The 25,989-nt window shown below is 34.6% G+C and overlaps 1 protein-coding gene across 2 annotated transcripts in view; it reads right to left on the bottom strand.

The window, feature by feature from the left end:
• LOC145258239 (cubilin-like) overlaps positions 1-25,989 on the bottom strand; it is a 1,360,229-nt gene that overhangs the window by 368,784 nt on the left and 965,456 nt on the right. For both annotated transcript variants that reach the window (XM_080116206.1, XM_080116216.1), the window contains exon 9: positions 2,890-2,977. In XM_080116206.1, the coding sequence (XP_079972332.1) occupies positions 2,890-2,977 (88 nt within the window). The remainder of the gene's footprint in view (positions 1-2,889; positions 2,978-25,989) is intronic.

Genomic DNA, 25,989 nt, shown 5'->3' with positions numbered 1-25,989 from the left:
CCATTATATTTTTTAATATTCAATTTTTGGAATGTGTTCCAAGAATGTATTGGACATATATTGCCTGTGAGTGGTGTGTTATCAAGTTCAATTAATTGAAACAAACTTGTGTAAATATAGTTTTTAACCCCCCTCACCCGGTCTTAGGAACGTCTAAAATTTATCTAGAATCATTAAGGATCTTTGTGTTTTGCTTCCTGACCTTGAAACACTTAAATATAGGTACATATGCCGTGAATAACTTTTTTCGGTGATGTTACACCGGCATATTCTAGCGGTTTGATTAAATTTCAAAACGCTAAATGAAAAACATTGAAATTAGAAAACATAGTATTGTAATTTCAACAAGGAAAACTGCAAATCAACCCACGGTATAGTTTAGTAATAAATATTTTTTTTTGTAAAATACACAGTAACAAATGAATTTTTTTTTAATTTCTTCTTGGAATATATAGTTTTGTATTTTTGCAGGATATTTTATTGTTTTAATTGTTTTCGAGGGTGGGATAAGAATACATTTATAACAAAATGTTTTTTGTTGTTTTTTCTGTTTAGCTTACGGGGTGAATTATTATTTTTTTTTTTTTTTAACTTTTTTTAGATTTTCGCTTATTTGTCTTAGATGCCTACAGAAGTATTCTTTGCAAATGTCTCGTAGAGCATGTTCCAATCTGTCAGTGTGTTCCGAACGGATGAAACACTCTCGATGTAAATTTCCAACAATTGCAATGTCATAGGACCATATGTATTTCTGGTTAATTTCCATTCCTGGCAAAATTCAAGAACTTTTTTGTCAGCATAATCTGCAAACCTGCTAATTTGATCGTGACGGCTTTTACTAAAATTATTTATTTTTAACGATTTAAATTTTTACACGATTAAAATTAATATTTTCTTTCAATATATTTATTGTCGTCTGCTGCATTGCCAAATTCCAGCGGTTTACGCAACCTGTCAGAACATGTCGAGGCAAGATAGGTCAAAGGTGTTATTCGTTGTTTAATTACCCAAATCTATTCTAATGTTTAGTCAAAGAATCTGAACTATTAGACAATATATCCATATATGATTTAACGCAAGTGTTCAATCGAAACCAATAGACCAATCATTCATTGTAACGTCACATTTTGAAATTCTAGAGAGAACATATTTTACATAAACGATGAAGTCGCTTGCAGATAAGCTCCTGATGCTTGATATTCATCCTGTTTCTAAAACAGGAATCTTTTAGAAATAACTTAATAATAGTAGTAGAATGTTAATCCGTCATGTAAAAAGCTGTTCCATCATGAACAATTCTTTAGAGACGTAGAAGGGTTTGATGTTTTAGAAGTAATAAAAATTATGACGCGCATCATGTTACAGATAGAATTTTGATAAGCTTTTGGGCCTCTAAGCTACAAGTATTAAAAGAAATCGGTATTCGAGTTAAATATGTGCGAGTATAATTTTGTTACTTCAGGATAAGGAAATAGGGTTCAGTTGTGGTCAGTTTAATGTACTCGGATGTTAGCTCTACTTGTGTGCCGGAAGCGGACGTGACGTCACATGGCTACAGAGAAGACAAATAAAGCTAAGTACTCGGTTGGAAGACTCGCAATGAACAGAACAGCACGAGTGAAGAAAGAATTTCAACGATAAACTAAAGCTCCAAGGTGCCTCAAATATCGAGAGCTCAGAAATATTCATAGCTCCCCGCTTCTGACAGAAGAAAAGGGAATGCCGACATCTCAAAGGTTTTGTCTTCAATTTTGATAGTTTCTTCGTACTGTTGTGAAACATCAATATCAAGTGCTTCGATCATAGGAGGGAGAATCGACACGAAGTATGATTTAATTATGCAGTTATAATTTGTGATTGTATAGCAATTCATTCATTTTATTTTGTTGTGACGTGCAAGATTTTGCTCCAGGTTGGAAAGCAGTGTAACAGGCGTTGTTAATATAATCGCTGTATTCAAATTAATGTAGTAAATAAACAGTGAATACATTTATATCAAATAACGTTTTGTTGGCATTGTGAAATGAAAGTTTTGAAATATGAAACGGAACTCATTTTGCATGTACGAATTGCATGGTTCCATTTTGTTCAATATTGGATAATTTCAAAGGAGAATAGACTTTGGAGAAGATATCACAGAAGTAAACAGACCAAGAGGAGGCAGAGATGGAAACCTGTAGGACATAGACAAGGGGAGATAAAGAGAGGGAGATACGGGACACAAAGAGAAAAGCATATAGAGATAGAAGATATAAGAAAAATATGATACAGAGAAAGATAGTGAACGAGATAGGGGTGGAAGATATAGCAGAGGGCAAATGTAGGGAAAAGATGCTTTGAACTATTTTTAAATGGTGAGATACACTCATTCTGGAATTTTATTTCCTTTTATTATTTTAGTTATTTTATTAAAATAAATCGCATGTTTATATTTACATGCATCATTTGAATTTTACATACAGATAAAGACAAACAGGCATAACAACTGGTACGCATTCTGTCGTCTCCTTTCGCTAACTTTACTAATTTCTTTTTGCCTCCCATCGTCTTCCCATCTATTTTACTCCCTCGGCATCCTTCTATTTGATGTTGTAATTATTCATACGAAAATCTAGTAATCATTTACTAACTAACGGAGATTAAATGCTTTATTTTCTATGAAAAAATGTTAATAGTCAAAGCTGTCTAATCAAGCCGTGACAATGGCATTTGGTATTTTTGCGCGTGATACAAATGTAGATGCACATTTAATTCGTTCATGATTATATGTTGTCTTTAACATAACATCACATTGCCATAACAAATAAATAACAAATAAACAAATGAATTTCTGCGCTAAAGGCTTCAAGCAAACTACAACATTTTTATACAAATAGATATTTCACTTACCTGGTATAGAAATGCGGGTAGTTTGGAGTTGTCAGGTATTGGATTTTGGAGTAGGCTGTCAATTCCGTGACACCAGAACAGTTGACACCTAAAAAGGGGGAAAACGGCAATTGAATTAAAAAAAAAAAAAAAAAAACGAAACAAATATAATTTTGAAGTAGATTTCTATTCTGCTGAATGTATAATACAAATTATTGAATGCGAGAGCCAAACAATCACTAGCACAGATTAAAAGACAAACTAATGCACATTCAGATCTTTGTGATATTTTTTAATGGAAGTCACTCCAGACAAACTGAAGCCATTCGATGTAAGAAGCTAATAAACAAATACTACTTCAGGGTCAAACTAACCAATGATAAGTGTTAGGATATATTCTTATAAAAAAAAAGCAGCAATTCTTCCTTTGTAAGAACGAAATATTAGAAAGAAAACAAGTGTAATGAAAGTTATAAAACAGCCGAAAGTACAGTTGATGTTCACTTTCTGCCCTCTTTGAAATTCACGTAGTTTTGTGCTTTCAAGTAATCCAGAAATTGGCACTTATGCTGATTACCGTACTGTTTTGTAGATATGCTTTTCAACTTACATGAGATGTTTACAGTATCTGAGGTCTATTAAATTGTTAGGAAAAAGTGTAGTTTAATCATAAGTTAAATATAAATGTTTTACTTAACAGAGGATAGGTTTTAGGGGGTTGTAATATCATTTTATTCACATCCAAATCAAAATCATACAATCTGGCAACCAGAAGGGTTCGCATTTTTTAATATTCCTGATATAGCCTAAACACCTAAATAAAGTGACAAAATGAAAACAAATATGTATTCAGCAAGTTAATAGTTTCAAAACTGACCGTATTTGATCTTTTTTATTTTAATTTCATTCTTAGAATATGTCATTATATGTGTACTGTATCCTTTATATAGAATACTGAATTCTATTACACTTTGATTTTCAATCTGATTTTTATCATCTGTTAGAAAATTTGAAAATGCAAGTCGTTCAGGTTTGAACCTAAAAAAGATTCGAGTTTAAATCGATTCTATGAATTACATTTTCCTCCGCCGATAAATGTTTGCTTTTTTATTTCATACAAGATTGTTATGTGTACATTTGTGCGATTTCATGTTTCAAGTTTATGCATGTAAGACTTTATGAATACTGCTCCTGTATTTTGCAAGAATACGTTTTATTTGGGAAATAAAGAGCGAAGAACTTTATTACAAAGTGAAGAATCGTTTCCGTATTTGCCGCTCGTTTAATGAAAATGAAAAGAGCGATTTTATATTCAAAGGCGAAATAACATGTCTTTAGAACGGATTGAAAATACAAGAGAATTCATTTGGGCTTTTAATATGATCCATGAAAAAAATGTCGAGGGAAATATTTAAAAAAAAAATTCGAGTATTATGAGCGGCGAGGATACACACACACACACGACACTATGACATTATCCGCTGTCCACCAATAAAATGGAAGCAAAGGTTAATCAGAGGGAGAAACGACTAAAAACCCGCAGTAGTTTTGGACAAAAAATGTATTTGGATAAAAGATTTCATGAAGTAATGCATTTTTAAAATATTAAAAATAAATTGAAATAGTAAAGTATTAATTATTTTATGCAAAAAAATAAGTATAATGCAATTTTTTATCTGACACTTTTGCCTGCCTGTTTTTCCGAGTCACCAAATCAAAAATATACCACACTTTTTAAAACACAGTCATCTACATATAAATAAGCAAGCAAAGAAAACCCACATGGTCTCAACTATTATATAAAAGGAACTTATTGTGTGTGCGAGTTCATTCCCTGTGGACTCGAAAACGGCTAGACCGATTTTTATGAAATTTCACACGAAGATACTTAATGTGCCTGGCAGTGTTCTAAGATGGGTTTTGTATTCGATAAGTTTCAATAATCGAAAAAATCCCATGAAACAAGGAACAAGCTATTTTGACCAAACCTTACACAGCCTAACATCAATATTTAAGAAATTTTTATTATAACTCAAACCGAAAGGCCCGACATATAACATGAACAGCAGATTCTTTGACATGACAGTGACGAGTCCGAAGAAATGAATGTTTCTGTTTAGAGTACAATTGAAGAGTGATAGTTGAAATTTGCATTTTAAACTTTACTTCAAGCAATTTATCTATATACCTATAAAAGTGAACGTGTCTCTGTGTGTGTGTCTGTGTACATTTCCCTACTCAATTACTGTCAATTTTAAGTCTACAAACTCGAAATTTGATATACAGAGTACTGAGATTTGGGAAAATCTTTCTAATCCATTTTCAGCCAGTAATTAAGCGGTTAAGGGGTCAAAGTTCAACGATTTGACCTTTGAGAACTCTAAACTCCTCCGCCAATTTTGGGTATAAACACTTGAAATTTTAGATATAGGTTCCGTGGACATAGATCTAACTTAATAACTTGATTTGAGCCCAAAACAATAAATGTTAAGGGAGTCATAATAGGGGTCAAAGTTTAAAAAATTGACCTTTGCGGTCTCTACCAAATTTCTCAGAAAATTTCTGGTCTAAACATTTGAAATTTTACATACAGGGTATTCAGAGATATGGCAAGCTTTTTAATCGGTTTGGGTTGAAAATGTTTAGTTATCAATATATAAATGAATGTATATACGTATGTTTGCATGTCTGCCTAAAACTTTCGACAGTGGCGACGGATTTTTACAAGATCAGTATCGTTTTGAAGTTCGACTTTTCAGACGACAAATATCGGAAAATTGGCTAAAAACATTAATATCTTCACCTTTAACTGGGCACTTTTCTACAGGGGGGGGGTCGTTTTTTTTTCGCCAATATTTTTGAAAGTCATCCGCTCCTTTCGATTGTCTAGCCTTAATTAAAACCTACATAACTGCCGGTTTGGCAGTGGTCGTAACAGCAAAGACGTTAGATTCCCCCCCCCGTTCTTTTCCTTCTTCGCGGTACGGGTTCGAACCTGCTTTCCTACTAACACTTTTTTTTGCTCAACACACATCCAAACACCCGGGCAACGCCGGGCTGAAATGCTAGTATATCCATAAAAGTGAACATTTCAGTCTGTCCGTCTACGTGTTTGTTACGCAATAACTGTCAATTTTCAGTCTACAGACTCGAAATTTGATATACAGGGTATTCAGATTTGGGAAAATCTTCGTAATCCGTTTTCGGCCACAAATTTGGCGGTTAAGGGACCAAAGTTCAACGATTTGACCTTTTAGAACTCTACCAAACTCCTCCGCCAATATTGGGTATAAACACTTGAAATTTTAGATATAGGTTCCGTTGACATAGATCTAACTTAATAACTTGATTTGAGCCCAAAACAATAAATGTTAAGTGGTCATAATAGGAGTCACAGTTTAAAAAATTGACCTCTGCGGTTTACCAAATTACTCAGAAAATTTTTGGTCTAAACATTTGAAATTTTACATAAAGGGCATTCAGAGATAGGGCAAGCTTTTTATATAAATTATATTATATATATAAATGTATGTATATACGCATGTTTTCATGTCTGCCTAAAACTTTCGACAGAGGCGACAGGTTTTCACAAGATCAGTATCGTTTGAAGCTCGACCTTACAGACGAAAAATACCGAAAAATTGGCTAAAATCATTAATTTCTTTACCCTCAACTGGGCAGTTTTCTACAGGGGGTCGCTTTTTTCGTCGATACTTTCGAAAGTCATCCCCTCTTTTCGATTGTTTAGCCTTAATTAAAACCTACGTCACTCCCGGTTTGACAGTGGTCGTAATAGCAAAAATATCACGTTTTTTTCTTTTCCTCCTTTACGGTACGGGTTCGAGCCTGCCTTCCTACCACCACTTTTTTTTTTTTTTTGCTCAACATACACTTCCTAACACCCGGGGCAACGCCGGACTGAAATGCTAGTCATATGTAAAAATAAAAAGAAGAATTTTACACAATCAACAGTAGGTTCTCTACAATACGATGCACGCCACAATATATTGTGGATAAGTCACTGCTGAAAGGCATGTGAAGGTTCTTTCAGGTGCACCGTGATGAGTCCCCAATTAGAGCAGGCAATCAATAGATTTGATTTAAAAAAGGACGATTTCACCGATTTCGGTGACAAAAAATATGGGAGTGTGAAACACTCGTTGATCAATCATAGCAATGTCGGGTCTCCCTGCTAGTTTATAAACATGAGAATACCTACCGCAGGAACGGTAAAACTTAATCGTCCAAATAGAACAATATTACACCAGGTTTACGTCCCCTTAGAAAATGTCAAATCGAGTTATATTAATTCTAGACCTTATATCTTAAACCTTTATTTCCATTTTGGCCAAAATCGATTACATGATTTCGTTTCTAGAAAATGTCTGGAATGTAAACTTTAAACTTAGATGATCTTCCGAGAAAAAAAAAGCAAATCTGGAGAAGCTTGTTAAATGATTATAAATAAATTAAAAGCAACTCAGATCACTTCACTTTCAAATGGGAGGTTGGACACTTTTTGCACTTCTTGAAATCATAAAACATTAATACCGAAAATATTAATCCATTGATGCGGTAGGCCTTTTATTAAAATTCCACAAAACAAGTTATCTAAAAGTTCACGAAGAGATTGCTTTGCCCATTTGCAACAAACTTAATGAAAGTCCATATAGCCTACACATTACGTCCAATATATAGGTTTCAAAATTCATAATGATCGGTTATAGGGTTTAGAAGTGGGAGACATAGAAATATATAAACATAAACTTACCCAACACACACACATATATATATATATATATGAGAGAGATTTACATAGATAGGTTTTAAAAGATGTACGTTGCGTGTCTGAAAAGTAACGGAACTATTTTCATAATTTATTTCTCCCTCTAAAAGTAAAATTTAAAAAATTCCTGTACCTCCCTTGAGGAACAATGTATTTTCCCATCATTCTTGGGTAGAATTCGTTTTGGATTTCTCCAACTCCATTCTCATGGACTTTTTGATAGCCTTCAACTCAGGTTTCCTTAAGTCTGAATAAAATAAGTCATTCAGAGCAAAACCATGTCTCCGTACGATAATGTTGCTCTCAACTTCTCAATGTTCAAGCCGTTACGAAGAGGTGTATTGTAGTGATAAAGATGAGTACAAACAAGAGCACGAGTAAAGAAATGCAGGTTATATATTTTTACTATATCGAGTTAGATAATAAATTAATTGCCTCGTTTTCATCAAAATTTTCCAGAAAGAACACCCCTAATCCCTTTGTTTCAGTAAAAACTCGTTTTTTATTACAGATGTAAATATATACATAGATAAAAGTAATATATATATATATATATATATATATATATACTAGAATACCCGTGACCCGTTGGGTCAGTACGTTATATTAGCTATGGAATTCATGTATGAGCGTGACTTGTGACGTAAAGAAAATAGTTTTTTTTTGACATAACAGAAACATTTCTATGAAAGTATATTAAAATGAAAAATCACGAACGGATCACTCAAACATGAAAAAAAAAAATCCTGCCTATTCTTATAAAATTACCCATTTTTCCGAATAATCGCTCAAAATTCGAAAATTAAACATCAGTTTCCTACGAATCAAACGCCGACGAAAGTCATTTAGCAGCAAAAACGCACATGAACATACCGATGAGAAATATAAGAATGAAAAACCCACATTTGAATCCTTCAATCAAGTTATAGAAACTTGAAATCTAAAAAAAAAAAAAAAATAAATAAATAAATAAAACTTGAAGCAAAAAAATAAGACCTAAATAAATAAAATAAAACTAATATTGAAACAGATTAGTAAATGTGTCAACAAATTCACCGTTCTCACACAACTATTTTGTATCTAGAAATGTAAACAAAAATTAAAAAAGAAAGGAAGGAAAAGGGACGGATAGAGAATAGTAGTCATGACTTTACTACAATTGTTCTTATGTTTGTCAACGGGTTAAAGTTGTTTAGTTGCAGAAAATAGCGACAGTATAGTTGTAATAAAGAATAGTTGCAAAGCACCCCCACTCTTCCCATGTTAATAATTTCGAAATAATAACGTTAATATTTCAGTGCGCAGGTCAAAATCCGCAAAAGAAGCGATTTGTGTTTATTTGTTTACGTTGTTATGGGTTAGTGTTTATGCACGCATGCGCAACCGGATGTCGTAAACCGGAAAGTGGGTTACATCACTCGTTACAAGGTCATTTGAGTTTTATAATTATATATAAAAGTTAGAATGAGTGTATGAGGACATTCATCAAGCTATATACTTAACGAATTTTTTATCTACAGACTAAGAATCTGGTATATAGGGTATTCAGTCATGTGGGTAACTTTTTAGTCGGTTTTCCCCGGCAAAAGGGCTGCTAAGGGATAAAAATTGAAAAATTGTATGTGAGGGTCATCATATTTTTATCTGAACTGTTTTACAAATGCGCATGTGTGAATCGTTCACATGACATTCTTTGTTAAGAATGTTGGAAGGCAGTTTTTAAAGGACGTGTCAACCTGGCCTAATGGTTATCGTACTTGACTCGCTGTATTTAAGTTTTGATTTCGATCTCAGCTTATATATATATATATATATATATTATACTTATAAGAAGTGAACTGTTTAGAAAAAAAAAATACTCGCGTGCACATATATAAGTTACTTTCCGTTTTTTAAATTCATTTTCAAAGAAATTTAATGTTACGTTTCAGACCTACTGTATTGCTGTTTATTTTTAGAAATCTGCGTTAATTAAAATATAATATTTATGAGTATTTTGCGACCGAGCATCGGTAATAACGTAATTCATGTTGAAATCTTAATATTGCGTTCTTTCTGAATTTTATATTTTGTGTATATATCAATTTTAAGATCTTTGTTATGTGAAAAGGCTTTGGATGATATGATATCCAGTTTGCCTTTAAAGAATGTTAAATTCGTGGACATTTCGCATAATTGATCACGTTAGAAAGTTTATCATTATTTGGATTCATCAAACTACCGTTCTCTCTTTAATGTTATTTTTACAAAATTTCGTTCGATGTAACCTCCGACCTGACGGAACGAGAGCATGCTACCTCCGTGGATTAAATAAGTGGTTCCCTTCGTAATTCTGTGAAAATTATCGAATTCGACAAGATACACCTAAAATATCTAAGGTTTTATCAACGGAAAGTTTATAAAAAGGACACACAAGGTGAGAACAGAAACTCGAAGACTCCACATAGTACAATCCTTAGCTAGAAAAATTCAGAAACTTTGACTTATGAGGTTTCGTTATAGTATAAACCGCCTTCAGATAGACAAGGGTCAAGAGAGAATGAAGTGTCTACATCCAGGACAGTAAATATAACTGAAAGGGAGTCGAAAACAAACAAAAATAGACTACGATAAAGAATAAAACGGCAGTATAAGCAACACAAGATCTAATTTTGATCACTTGTTAGACGTTGTGAAAAGTACTTTTAGATTGAAAAAGTTACAACATACAGACATTTGTCTCTTGATAATTTGGTAGCCGTCAGTTTCTACGCTTTGAGATATACGTTGTAATATTTATTTTAGGCATATACTAAACTTAGGCATATCAAGTGATATATTTTTATAAAGCAGTCAGCAGTTATAAAGACCCGAAGGCCACTCGAGGATAAGGGTTAATGAGTGGTCACCGAGACAATGGCGTAGTGATCGTTAGTAATGGAAGTTTGGCAGAAATTGATTATTTAAGGAGACGGTTAAACAAGAAATTATTTACATCGGACTTATCGACCGTGTAGTTACTTGGAAAGTAGCTCAGCGAAATAGATTTCCACAGGCAGTCAGTTCTAAGAGAGAAACTTAGTTTTTGAAATAAAGCGTGGAGGAAGTTATTGATATTGGCTGTAGCTAGACGGGTGCTTTTTGTGAAAGTTAGGTAGGCGGATTGAAGCTCAGATGAGCACTCACCATGAAAATAACGAGAGAGCAGAGATGAACTCACGTTTCTTTTGTAAGAAAGAGGTTGCGAGACATTCATCATTTTAATTTGTCCAAAATTACTACCACGTATATTCGGTTTCATAAAAAAGAACCTATTGGATAGTCTGTTTTGTAAACCGTGCTAAAATGCAGAGCAACTCGACAAAAAAAAACAAAAAAACACTTGATTTGAAAGTCCCACTGGTAATAGGTGTTTCGTTTTTAACAAACTCACAAGATTACAGGGCCTCCAGGTTTGGAGCCAATTATCTCCCTTGAATATAAATATGATCCAAACACTGTTAGGCGTTGCAATATTTTCAGTTAGAACGTGCACAAGAATAACGACACGACGTGTTTCCCTTTATTCCTCTATATGTTGTTTGACATTTGTTTTCCGTTTTAAAATGTCACACACAATTGTACAGGCTAATAAATTATCTGTTCACACAAATAAAGAAAAAATAATAATTTAAAACAAAACCCTGTATATCATCGGGTATTCAATTAGGGTACAATCATTAAAACACTATCAGGTTTTAGCTTCATTCTAAACACTGAAATTTGAACTCGCCCCTCGCAGTTCAGGTTAACTGTCAACGGAAGTTAGCTTGTTTAATGATACCGTTGGAATTGCTGGCTTACAGTCAGCTGTCACCGGAGAACAACGATCGCCCAGCCAGAAGCCCCTGTCAAACAATGTCCATGAGAATGGAATTTCTGCAGAACATTGTCGAACAGTTCTGATGGTGATCACATTACACAAAATGGTCGACAGAGAGAGAGTGAGAGAGAGAGAGGAGGGGAGAGAGAGAGAGAGAGAGAGAGAGAGAGAGAGAGAGAGAGGTTCCAAATCTCCGATCAACTACTGTAGATAACAACCAGAGGACGTGAATGAAATGCAGATACAAGATAGGACATCGGTGAAAATAGTATGGAATATGTCTGGACAATTTAAATTCTCGCGAGAAAATATTCAGAAAGAAAGGACGCCGCCAGCCTCGATAATTCAGTCACGAAAACCGTTTCGTGTAAAGTCCCAGGTGCCACTAAGTTCGTTAAATATACTCCATCACGATAAGTATGAGAAAAGCGAATTATCTAATTACGATTTTCAATTAGCTTGTGTTTTCTCGGAATCATTTAAACAGTTGAAACTTGCTTACATTCTTTTAAAGAAAAGCTGTTTTTTTTTATAAACACGTCGTTGGCCATTATTAAATAATGCGTATGAACTCCGCATCAAAAGTCAACAAGCACATAGTAACTGCAACGCGAAATAAAGTAGCGCATCCATCCAATGAAACTGCTAGGCATATATAATGCCGTACTAGTAGGGCGCCCAGCGTTGCCCGGTCGAAAGATACGCTTAAATAATTCATGCAGCTTACGTATTTATTATATTGGAACTAATATTAGTGATATCAAAACCAAATATTTTTTTATATTAAACTTCGGTAATATTCAACTATCAATAAAATCAAAGTCATTATGACTTGACTTAAGCTTCGTGACTGTTTTCATGATCGAGCATGCGTAAAAGATTTTGGCAAAAATCAAGACTACAAAATATAAAATAAGAACATCATTCTTTCATAGATAATCTTCGGACACTAAAATAGATTTGTTATATATTTATGAATATATTTATAATCCTATTTTAAAGGACCAAGCAGTTTGGACTTGCCTCGCTAAAAAAATAAAATGAGGCTGCTTGATCACTTAAAATAGAGATTATGGATATATATATATATATATATATATATATATATATATATATATATGTGTGTGTGTGTGTGTATGACAAATGTATTTTAGTCTCTAAAAAGTAGACATTTGTGTAATATTTAGTTAAATTTAAATTCTGAAAATCAAAATATACACATATATTCGAGTTAAGAATTTATTGTTTGACAAAAGGAATATATAGAAGGGGTAGTATTAATTTCCTTAATCCATGGATTTTCAATAATGGCTCATATCAGAGGAAATGAAATGCGGTTAGCAAAATGTTCAGCTGTGAAAAGCCACTTATTTTGCTTTTCAGAACAAATATTGAAAATAGTTTTTATGGTGGTGAATGATAGGTATATGAAAATAATTATTGAAAAAGGAAATTTCATACAACCTGAGCAGTCCATTATCGGAAGGAATATAATGCCCTCCGGGGTAATTTCCAAGTAGGCAGAATATTGGTCCAGGGGAGAAGGCAGTAATCCCATATAACAAAATGCGTGGTTGCTCCTTATTGATATTCCGAAAGGTATACGGGGCAGCCATATTCATTGGTGCCGTCCTTTTTGGCTAAGATCACCCTGAAAGTGTTACCTCTAGTAATATCTATCAGGATTTTCATCGGATTTTAATCTGTGTCTTATCTCGCTTTTATATATATATATATATATATATATATATATATATATATATTGGTGCCATCAGTTAAAATCGAAACCAAAACATACTCTCCACCCAAACACTACCGTGTTTGAATATAGGGTTAAGTGTCAGTTTGAGTCATTAGAACTGCTTTAAAGCTTAACCGCTCACTCATTTTTCAGCCAAATTTCAAACTATTCTTACACTCTATAGATTACCTTCTCAGCTATATTGAGAAAAACAATTTTCAGTTTTCGTTCAGTGAAAGAAATTATGATGAATTTACTGGTGTTCAAAATCGTAAAAATACGTAAGGAGGTGAGCGACGATTTTTACGACCGGTTTCCACAGCAACCACGGCTGTTGAGCGAATACTGTTGCTACTAATTCTGCGCTCTCCCGAAAAGAGGACTAACAAGTGAAACAGACAGAATGAAAGAGATAATTGGAGGATTTTATTGAAAGCAGACGAGTGCCGTACACGGTTATTACATATGTGTATGTTATGTTTATGGGGGCAAATAATAAGACTGAAATTAAACAAAGAACAAGTGAATTTACTGGAAGCCTTGAAAAATCATGGATTAAAATAGATGTTAATTTCAATTTATAACCTAATATAATCAATTCTTAATACTGCAATATTTTAAGTTATAAATCGATATAATTATAAAACTCAAATGACCTTGTAACGAGTGATGTAACCCACTTTCCGGTTTACGATATCCGGTTGCGCATGCGTGCATAAACACTAACCCATAACAACGTAAACAAATAAACACAAATCGCTTCTTTTGCAGATTTTGACCTGCGCACTGAAATATTAACATTATTTCGAATTATTAACATAATAGTGGGGATGTTTTGCAACTATATTTTCTTACGACTATGCTGTCGCTATTTTCTTACAACTAAACAACTTTAACCCGTTGACAAACATAAGAACAATTGTAGTAAAGCCAAGACTACTACTACTACTACTCTCTATCCGCCCCTTTTCCTTCCTTCCTTCCTTTTATTTTTTGTTTACATTTCTAGATACAAAATAGTTGTGAGAACGGTGAATTTGTTGACACATTTACTAATCTTTTTCAATATTAGTTTTATCTTATTTATTTAGGTTTTAGTTTTTTGCTTCAAGTTTTATTAATTATTTTTTAGATTTTAAGTTTCTACAAGGATTTCAATATGCGTTTTTCATTCTTATATTTCTACCGGTAGGTTCATGTGCGTTTTTGCTGCTAAATGACTGTCATCGGCGTTCGATTCGTAGGAAACTCATGTTTAATTTTCGAATTTTGAGCGATTATTCGGAAAAATAGGTAACTTTACACGAATAGGGAGGATCTTTTTTCCATGTTTGAGTGATCCGTTCGTGATTTTTCATTTTAATATACTTTCATAGAAATGTTTCTGTTATGTCAAAAAAAAAACAAAAACACTATTTTCTTTACGTCACAAGTGTCACACTCATACATGAATTCCATAGCTAATATAACAACAGGTCACGGCTAGTCTAGTTTAATATATTTTTTTACTAGAATATCTTGTCCTTTTCTTTTCCAGTTTTAACAACTAGTCATTTACTTTTTCGTTTTGAAGCTTAACCATATTTTTCATGCTCGCATTTTTTATTGTAATATATTCCCGTGTCATCCCGTTTTTATAAAGATGAAATCGTGCGATTGTTGAAGACAAGATGCAAGCAAGAAAGATCCATAGTTTTATAATTTTAAAAGATAACGGTAAGTTAGGAAATATACCACAATGCAGCTACACAGAAATTTCAATGTTTCACCCCCATGAAGACTCGTCAGTCCATGTCAGTAAGTGCATTTTAGCCAAATGCATCCTTACGAGAATAAAACGTAAAAAGTTCCGGAGTTTAATTTACATAAATATATATTCATCACTCACTACATCACTCTACTCACGTATTGAGCACTCTTGAAGTAAATACTAAAAATAGATAGTCATAAATTATATCGCCTTCATACATTTTACATGGATAATGGAAATATATGTACAGTAGCACCCAGGGATACGGTGCCCCTGTGATACATTTTTTCAGGTTATGATGTGGAATACAATGTGTCTCCGACCCCTGGTTACAGTATTTGCCCCGCATTACGGTGTTATTAATGTTATTTGATTAAATACACATGTATTATACACTGTACTGTAATTTGTCACTAATTTTTAATGCCGTATCCAGGAGGTTTACTGTATAGCACAGATTCTCTTGGCGGCAGTATAACAATGTCAATCTTGTTGATGCGTGAATAATTATGCATGTAAAGTTGAGTTAACTAAAGTATTTAATTATCAAATAGTGCTAAGACAAAATAGCAATGAAAATAATGCGTAATGTAATAAAATAACGAAGCGAATAATGTTTACTTTACGTTAACGTTTGATATCGATATACACCAAAGACTACATTTTACTTATTTAAGAGAATAAAAAAGTATATATATATATATATATATATATATATATATATATATATATATATATATGTGTGTGTGTGTATAAAGAGTACGAAAATGTCATTTATGACAAGTAAACAGAAAATGTTCAGGTTTCATTTCCGACGGAAATATCAGAATTACTTGTTGATTTCTCCCGGATATGGAATAATTTTGCGTAGTTTACTGGCTATAAATATATTTTCATGGAACTTAAAAGCTCTAGCTGTGCATTAAACACCGTTGAAGTACATACCGAAATTATATATACACAAATTATATTATGTGATGTCCACACACATAAAATGCTAATATATATATATATATATATATATATATATACATACACACACACACACACACGCGCGTACATACATTATCTATATATCTATAAAACTGAGAATGTATGCGCGTATAAGGACACTTTGATGCCTGTGTACTCAACGATTCTTTGATCTATAGACTTAAAATTTGGTATATAAGGTATTCAGACATGTGTAAACTTTATAATCGGTTTTCATCCGGACAAAACAAAGACTAAGGGGTTAAACTTGTAATATTGCTACGTGCGGGTCATCGGATTTTTACGCATACGTCAATCGTTCACATGACAGCTTATGTTAAGAATAAGTATTAAAAACGCTTTTGAAAGAACGTGTCAAGCTGGTCTAATGGTTATCGTACTTAATGTGTTTAGGTTTTGGTTCCGATCTCAGCTAGAGTATTTTTAAAACTTACAAGAAGTGAACTGTTTAGAAAAAAAAAACAATACTCGCATGCACATACCTCGGTTTCTTTAATCATTTTAAAAGGAATTTAACAATTACTGCATTTCTATTTATATCAAAGGAAAAATTTGCATCAATTAAAATATATTTATGCGTATTTTACGACCGGGCAATGTCACGCGGCCTGCTAGTATATATGTGTATCAAGATATACACAATTTACTAAGACACACCTGTACATGCAATATAACTCAAACAGTAGATATGCAGAACATCATAAAGAAAAACGTGGAAAAGGCACATTCAATTACATGCATGATAGCATTATGTTCGCTTTTTTTTTAAGTCTTATTACTTTGTATTGTTAGAACTTCGTAACAAAAAAATACTAATATACATCTATTTCGGTATTGTTTATTTTTCCTATTCCTCATTCTGGAAATCCTATGAAATCAATCTACACAAGAAATAACGCGACAATGGCGTTGCTTATTGTCACTGTTTACTATTTCCTCATCCAATTTCCAGCGCTTGTCTCGTTCTTCTAAATAATGTGTATATATTGAGTAGGCTTTGTTACAATAGCGTTTTCAAAGCAAGAACCTGGTGCGAATTCGGTTCTTTTCCAGTTAAGCTATTAACTGGCAACAATCGCATGTGGGAATACAGGTACCGTCAAATTGAACCAACAAAGCCGTTTTACTCTAACCGGCCAAGAATTAAGATGCTATTTAATAAGTTGATGACAAAGCTGTGCTCCAATGCATAACATTAGAAAAGTGAAGTACGTTCCTGGGTATGATTTTATTTACTTGTCCCACTAAGAGGGCAGAGTTAGACACAAGGTTGGTTTCTAATGCAGGAAAATCGATTTGTTCATAAATTCAAACCTCGCTATTTCTGTTCATCCTTGTGTTTCGCAGGTCCTTTTGTATTTATGTTACTGGAAAATCGATGCTAGGTCCGTATACATTCGGTTGGATATTGCGTAAACTTTCACTATTCCTTATCAAAGGGGCAGGGAGTCAATGCATCCTAGGTATCTTGATAGGGAAGGATAGACAAATTAACTAGATCTCAAATACAAAGCAAATTAATATTTATTACGCACTAGGCAAGGGCAGTAACTCCTGCTCACGACATGCGGAGTTGTCCGCTCCTGTCTGGATGGAGAGTTCAGTAAATGGAAGAATACAAACCGGTTATTTAGTCGTGTGTCTATATTTTATCAGTTATAACAATTTGTTCAACCATTTTAAAGTAAATTAACAAATCAAACGATTTGTTAGGCATTACTTGGATTCTTCAGACTTCGATTGTTATTTGCACAACGTTTCTTTCGGTGTAACGTAGAACCTAATTCGGGTGTATTTTGTCAAATTCTGGAATCTGCACGGAATTTAGAATGGAACCCTTTATTTAATCCGAATAGAGCCTGTTCTTGTTCCCTCAAACATAACGGAACAACAGCCAGTCTTAAGAAATTCGCAATTGAACTTTTGGGTGTAGCCTACACTGAGGATTAAACCGTCAACCTCCAGAATTGAATTTTTTACAAAGTAATCGATCCACTACGCGTGGTGACACCCCAAAACGCAATTACAAATTACTTAAATCTTCTACCTAGCCATAGTTGATAGGACGAGACAATGCTACTTCGTGGACTATATAAATTGTTTCGTTGAAAATTCCGTGCAGATTCACAAGTTCGACAGAAAGCTTCCAGAGTCTGACATAATGCACCTGACGGTCAGAGGTTACATCTACCGAAACGCTATGCAAATGCCACTCAGGATAACAGTAGTCCGAATAATCCCAATAATACGAATAATCAATCCTCATCTAAAAACTTCAGAACCACAAATGACTTGATTCAGTGTTCAACGTAAAAAAAGTACGAACAAAGGAGACGGTTGAACTTCTACTGAACGAGTTACCGAAACAGCAGTAAAAAAAAAATAGATGACAAGTAACCGAGGGAAGAATCTCCAAACATTCAATTGATTTTCATCGGAAGTTCTGCTGAGAGCCGAAACTTCAATAAAACCACTCAAGTAATATACAATAAAACGATCGCATCGTCATGTATTTATTTTCTGTTGAAAACGCAGATCTATTCATTTTCTCTGCCATTTACTCTGTCTAACGGAAAGATTTCGCACTAAGACGTTATTTCACATTGACGATGTGGGCCACCTCGGATGACCGGCAGTCATCTATTCATGCAAGAGTACGTAAACATTTACGAGATTAATACAACTTTCAATGTAGTAGAATAAAAAAAAGCTACTAACTAGTTTTTTAGTTGTGGGAAGCTGCTTGAGATTTGCAACGTTTGGTTAATGATTCAAAAGGCATAATTATGATATTATATATTGAAATCAACTCCTAAACACCAGTTTTAGCGTCCTAAAAGCAGTCTTTAAAAAACTATGTTCAAATTTCAAATTGAATCACTAAATTAGGAGTACGATTACATTCTTACATTGGGTGTTATTCCTACAACTTTTCGTTCGAGGTAACCCTTCGACCTTCTTTAGATGCATTCTGTCGAACTTGGGAATCTGTAGGAATTTTTGAACTGAACCAGTAATCCACACGTGTAGATTATTCTCGTTCACTCAGCCATAATGGGATAGGCATTTCAAATTATTCTTAACTATATTAATAATATCGCCTCTCCTGGGATAATTGGTCATTACTCATTTTATCCGATGCGCCAAACATTCATTAATATCTGTAAAGTCAGTTTTATACCTTTCTCTAAAACCTAATTTTTTCTAACACAAAAAAAAAGAAGCATTAATCACATTTTTTCATGTTTGTGTTTTTATTCCTCAAATTGTAAAGCGAAATTTCATTAATGTTTTTTTTTTAAATTCTTTTCCTTGGATAAACTCGCTTATGATCTGGGAGCCATTATGATTAATGAGCGTAAGGGAGACAGTGAGACAACACCGTAATGATCAGTAATGGTGGAACTTAAGTAAAATTTAATTATATAACAATACGGGTTAACAATAACTTACATTAGACTTGAAAAGGACCATGCCAGAGTCAGCTTGGAAACAACCCTACATTATTGTGTTGCACCGACAGTTCGAGGAAAGAAACTTCGGCCATGGGATTTTTTGTTTTGTTTTAGGCACAGGTAGACAGTGAGCGAAATTTTTTACAGTTGTAGCTAGATGAGTACGTGTTGCGAAAGTTACACAAGGTGGAGGACAGAGTTTGAAGCTCAGTCAAGCACCTACCGTTAAAATAGCGATAAGTCAAGGACAGATTTGCAACGTAGAAGTAATTTTTTTAACACACGGTATTTTGCGTGTCCTATGTTGAATATGTTGGTTTCCGATCGAAGTGTTTGTTGTTCGTCTCATCTAATCCGAATGTGAATATCACCCAAGTACACGATGAAAGGTCTGGTATTACTCGACTCGTATTAGGACTACTTTTAGTGAACCATCTTATACTCCAACATTAATGAAAAGATTACCTACATAAGAACACTATCATATGACGTTAATATAATTACATTCTACAAGTTTGATTTGCTCGTATTATTTGAATTCTTCGGACTATTTTTCTTAGGTATTATTTTCGCAATGTTTCAGTCAATGTAACCTAAGATCTTAAGGTATATCTTGTCAAACTCTGGAATCCTTTCGTCAAACTCTGAAATCTGCACGTAATTTCGAACAGAACCCTTTATAAAATCCACGGGGACACCATGCTCCCGTTTTATCAGCTATGGCTGAGTAGAAGACATATGCCATTAGCAATTTTATTCGGAATGCTGCCCGCACTAAGAATTGAACCTTCAACCCACAGAAGAGTAACTTTATAAGTGAACGATTTCGACAATACACCCGGGGAAAATTACAACCATTGAAACGCTGTGTAAGTTATTTGCACATCGTTTCAATGGTTGTAAACATGAGCACAAGATGAGTACAGTAGTCCGAAGGATCTTTATCCCCAAAATTCAGAAACATAGGTTTGCTTTGCAAATATCTTGAAATAGGACTGTACTGCTAATGTTTACTAATGTTAATCACTGTAAGAGTTTTGTATATGTGAATATGCAATAAAGTCGCAAGTAAAAATAAAAACATTTTGCATCATAACCGTTCATGTTTCATCTGGAATTGTTTGGTGTGCGTTGGCGTATATTTTCCACGAACATTGACTTCTTTTTTGTTTTAACATTTCACCTAACATTCTGTATTTGCATTTATCAACTACTTGCTATTTTTGGTCTCCGTGTTTCAAAGAAAAATTGAGTTCGAAACAAAGTGTCGGGTCGAAACGGGGATCTGTGCAATACGCATATTTTCTGTATCCAAATTAAATGTTTTAAGCAGATATACTGACTGATGTATCTATCTGCAGTATTTAATATAACAGTGCTCAATAACTGATTAGTGGTGATGTAGTAAGTTATGAATATATATATATATATATGCCATTTCAGCTTCACATAATTTTTGAAGAGGGTGCCGCGTCCTTATGATGACTAACGCTTGCTGAATCGAATTGCTGATTCCAAAGCGCTGATGGCACTGCTAATGTAACTAACATTTCGTAGTGGATGGAGTAAGTTCAGCAAACTTCCGCAATTACTAAGCAGCAGAGTGTTCCCATTGTCGACCAAGTCAAACATCTAACAGGCATGTGTACGCAAAGTTATGATGCATGGCATTTAAACACGGCCATTGATTTATGGAAACATGGCTTACATAGAGAAAAATTATGTTTATCGTACAATGGATGTGTAATGCGAGTTTTAAGGACAGCTTTAGTTTAATGATTTCACAGAACAATTACATCAGGATACTAGATGGAAATATGTGCAGAACGAAATACTTTAATACATAATTACACTAATAAATACCCCCGACAAACCGACAAGCAGCTAAATCCCACCCCTTCACAGTAGAGATCCCTAGATGCAAGAGAGCCTTCTACTCCAGAACAGCTAGACTTTGGAATTCCTTTCCGGGTCCCTGCTTCCCCGACTGCACTGACATGCAGAAGTTCAAGTGCAACGTGAACCGACATATTGCTGCCCAACTCCCTACAAAGTACCCCTGATGCTTATGTCCCCGATAGTAGCCCCCCCTACAACAAAGTGGCAATGTGCCTTGTTTGGGTGAAAATGTAATAAAAAAAAATGAAGGAATAAGAGTTCTTGAATTAGTAGATGTAGCAGAGTTAAAAGTTTCAGGTTCAAATCAGAGGGGGTGATCAAAGAAAAAACGGAACCAAATGGGAATAATCGATCTGAAGAAAGAGGGATAGATTAAGATTTGAGCAGAGATGTCAATTTTCTCAAGCCGTTCGACCCATGTTAAAGCGAATTCGATGGTGATCTAATTTATTCAATAAATACATAATTCAACATTTAATAAAATCAAAAATAAATTAAATTTATGGAAATCCTTTCACTTACCAGATTTAAAAAAACAAACTTATGTACAGAACATTAAGAAGTGTCACCTGGTGTTCTGCTGGCTCAAAGTGTTTCATACAATTGTGACGATGGAGAGCCAGATCAATTGATAGTGGAGGGGATTAAACTTATTGTGGAATTGATCGGGGATATTTACATTGAAGAGGTACAAATGCAGCAAGTTCTTGAAACACTTTATTGCACTACTTATAGAACAAGCAATAGAATAATCAGAAATGACCATGTATACATTTAGCTGGTTGTCGGGGGTATTTATTAGTGTAGTTATGTATTAAAGTATTTCGTTCTGCACATATTTCCATTGTGTTGATAAGACAGGAGCTGAAGTTTTATAGACAGTGCGCAATCTATCATATGGGCGAATGGTGGCTTTGTAGAGATATATGATACGGGCAGGTGAGAGAAGTTTTCTTACGCGGCAAAGGGAGTTCACCACCTTTGTAGCAGACATGACACTATATTCTATGTATTTGTTCCAGTTAATGTTATCTTAATATAAGACCAAGAATGTTGAACGTTGGACTCTAAGGTAGAGTGCTTCTAGCCACTAACCAACAACCACGAGGTTGTCTCCTCAGCAACCGACAAGGCTAACATGCTTGCCAGTCGTTTTGCCTCAAACTCCACACTGGACCCTTCCAACCACCCCCTACCTGACTTTCCTATGCGGACAGATGCCACGCTAGACGATCTGAAAACCACCCCTGCTCAGGTGCATGCTATCATAAAAAACCTTGACACTTCAAAAGCATGTGGACCCGATCTTATCCCAGCTGTGCTATTAAAAAAGTGCTCAGCCGAAGTAGCTCCAGTTTACTCCAAACTCTACAACAAATGCCTTACTGAAGCTTGCTTTCCGGGCTGTTGGAAAACTGCTTCTGTTGTACCAGAATTCAAGAATTCTGGCGAAAGGACTGACCCATCAAATTATCGCCCCCATTAGCCTCCTCCCACTTTTCGCCAAAATATTTGAGACCTTAATTAACCATGCTCTAGTCCATCACCTTATAGATGCTAAACTTCTGACTGACAAACAATATGGATTTAGACAAGCCCGTTCTACAGCAGACATTCTAACTGTAATCTCTGAACGTATATACCATTCACTGGACAAAGCGGGGGAGAACAGAGCGGTAGCTCTAGATATATCTAAGGCTTTTGACAGGGTATGGCATGAGGGTCTCCTCAGGAAAATTAGATCATACGGTATCACTGGTTGAATACTTAACATAATTAAATCCTTCTTAGATAAGAGAAAAATCCAGGTTGTTCTCGACGGTCGTACATCTAAACAATATGATATAAATGCGGGGATGCCCCAGGGTTCTATCCTTGGACTTCTATTGTTCCTGATATTCATAAATGACCTCCCCAACAAAATTGCCTCCGAGATGGGTATATATGCTGATGACACTACACTCTATGGCAGGCACGACAGGAAGACGAATGAACACATTTCTAAAGAAATGGCAGAAACACTAGAGGAAGACCTCCAATCTGTGGTGGAATGGGGACAAAAGTGGTTGGTCGCGTTCAATGCTGTCAAGACTAAACTAGTTTCATTCAATAATTACAAGAAATAATTACAAGAAACCCTCTCTACCACCTATAGCAATGGCCAACGACTCTTTATCTGGCCTTACGTTCATAGGAAACATGAGTTGGAACAATTACATTGAAGGCATTGCCAGGGCCGCTGCAAGAAAGGTGGGCTCTCTCTACCGTGCTAGACAACTACTAACACCCGAAAGTATCCTGTAAAGACCAGCATTCGCCCATGTATGGAGTATTGCTGTAACATCTGGGCTGGCTGGTGCATCTGCTACTAGTCTCTCGCTCCTTGGCAAGGTTCAAAAGAGTCGCAAACCTGATAGGCCCTGAACTGGCATCTAAGCTTCAGCCTCTGTCCCATCGACAAACCCGACAGGCTGCTAAATCCCACCCCCACACTGTAGAGATCCCTAGATGTAAAAGATATTTTTACTCCAATAGTTTCTTCCCCAGAACCGCTAGACTCTGGAATTCCATTCCAGGTCCCTGCTTCCCCAACAGTACTGACGTACAGAAGTTCAAGTGTAACGTGAACCGATATCTTGCTGCCCAAATCCCTACATAGTACCCCAGTAGTTGTTGCCCCTAATAGTAGCCCCCTACACCAAAGTGGCAATTTTCCTTGTTGTGGGTGAAAATGTAAAAAAAAAAAAAACAAAAAAACAAAAACAAAATGATAATCAACGGTTGGAAAGGTTTCGTATAATTGCTAAAGAAAAGCAACTTTCGTTTGGTAGCTTGAAATATAGCCATCTATCTACAGCTACATACCATTTACAGACTGTAGGGCAATTTCTAATGAGTCACCCATTGTCTTTAAGATGCATGCGTTCGTTTTTACAAAACGGCGAGAACAAAGCAGGGTGTTATCAGCAAATGTAGCCATTTTGGTAACAAAACTATGTTAACGTAATCATTTAACGCGACGTGAGCTTGTTTTAATTTGTTTTTAGTAATGTTCGGAATTATTAATGCTATAAAATGATGAAACAGTAGTTCAGCCTCATCATAGATACTGAGCGTGGCATACATGGTAACCCGATTAGTATATAAAAATTCGTAACAGATGATATTCTGATAGGTTGTACGACAAATAATTCAGACACATGACGATACATCACTACGATATGATTTTATCAGAATCAGACCAGTAGTGAAACCTGAACCAGCAGTATTAAAGATCATCGAGAGGAAGAACGTATTAAGTAGATGAAGAATCCGGGATTAACGAACATGTAGTTTAGAAATATATAAGTGCATATGGGCTGCAATAGATTAACGTTAATCAAATGCAAATTTATAGATATGATTAAACCATGTTAATGTGAGCGGAATAGTTTATGCATGTCCACTGCGTCGATAGCTTAGTATCTATATTTACTGGTGTACACGCACCGTCAAAAATAGTGAAAAACATTATGCTTCGCCAATGTTGACACTAGCTATTTATCTAGATAGATTGTAATATTCATAAAATATCATAGAATTCCGTCAGTAATTTTTCATGTATACATGGTCATTTCTGATGACCCAGAGAAAGAACATCTACCGTTTACTTTTTATCATGAAATGGACGATATTTTTTTATATCAATTTCAGATAGTGACGTGAGCTTGAGGTGGTGGTCTAACTTGCTATTTCTTCTCTCTTTCTCATCACTACATGAAATTGTTTTGTTCAGGGACTAGAAAGAGGCATTTGCTTTACTCGCTAACTTCTGCATTTTTTCTTTATTATAGAGGAGAATATGATATTTCCATCTAGGAATGCAAGCAGAATCAAACAACTTTTGTCTAGAAAATGTTTACAAATGGCGTAAATGATACTGATCATTTGTATTATTGTAAACATTGAAACAAACAAAAAAATATAACAAAAATGATAATGAGTTTGAGGAGGAAGCATAGTCTGATCCATTCTAGTGTAATGGCTGGCTTAACTGCTATGTAAAAAAAATGCGACACAAGATCGAAAAGTGGGGATAGAAAGACGAAAGTGTGTGCTATTTGGCCACCACAAAAATTGTCCGAGCAAGCCAGTTGCCATTCTTCGGTAGGGACTCCTCCAGCAAACACCAATAAACTAAATCTTCGCAACAGGAAGGGAAAACCTGAGATGATGGAACTCCTAGGGGTGCACAGAATAATATCTGAAGAAAAACTTATTGTAGTGGTCCACCCCAGGGACTGATTGTCGACAACGAGTGATCCACAGGTAAAAAAATGTGAAAAACTGTTTTATTTGTGATATATCTTTTTCTTTAATAATGCAATTGTAAACAATGCCAAAGATCAAAATATTCTTACACAAGAAAATATTTGCAAGGATTCAAATGATGTGAAGATTAGCCTTCAATTGTTACAATTTTGGAGAATTAATGGCAACATCTTCTATAAGAATTACTAATGTATATTTGGTATCTGTCTGAAGTAACTATACCAATTGTTCTATATATGAAATAAAAACTACATCTTTAAATGCTTTATTTAGTTCACTAAATACTTTCAAACAAATGCACTATATTTCAATGCTAAACTGATATGTGTAGATATCTGTTCTTAG

Source organism: Euprymna scolopes, chromosome 3 (assembly GCF_053919585.1).
Source record: "Euprymna scolopes isolate OS-2025 chromosome 3, ASM5391958v1, whole genome shotgun sequence".
Lineage (NCBI taxonomy): Eukaryota > Metazoa > Mollusca > Cephalopoda > Sepiida > Sepiolidae > Euprymna > Euprymna scolopes.
Note: the sequence above shows the minus strand (reverse complement) of the source record. Positions and strands in the feature narration are given on the sequence as shown.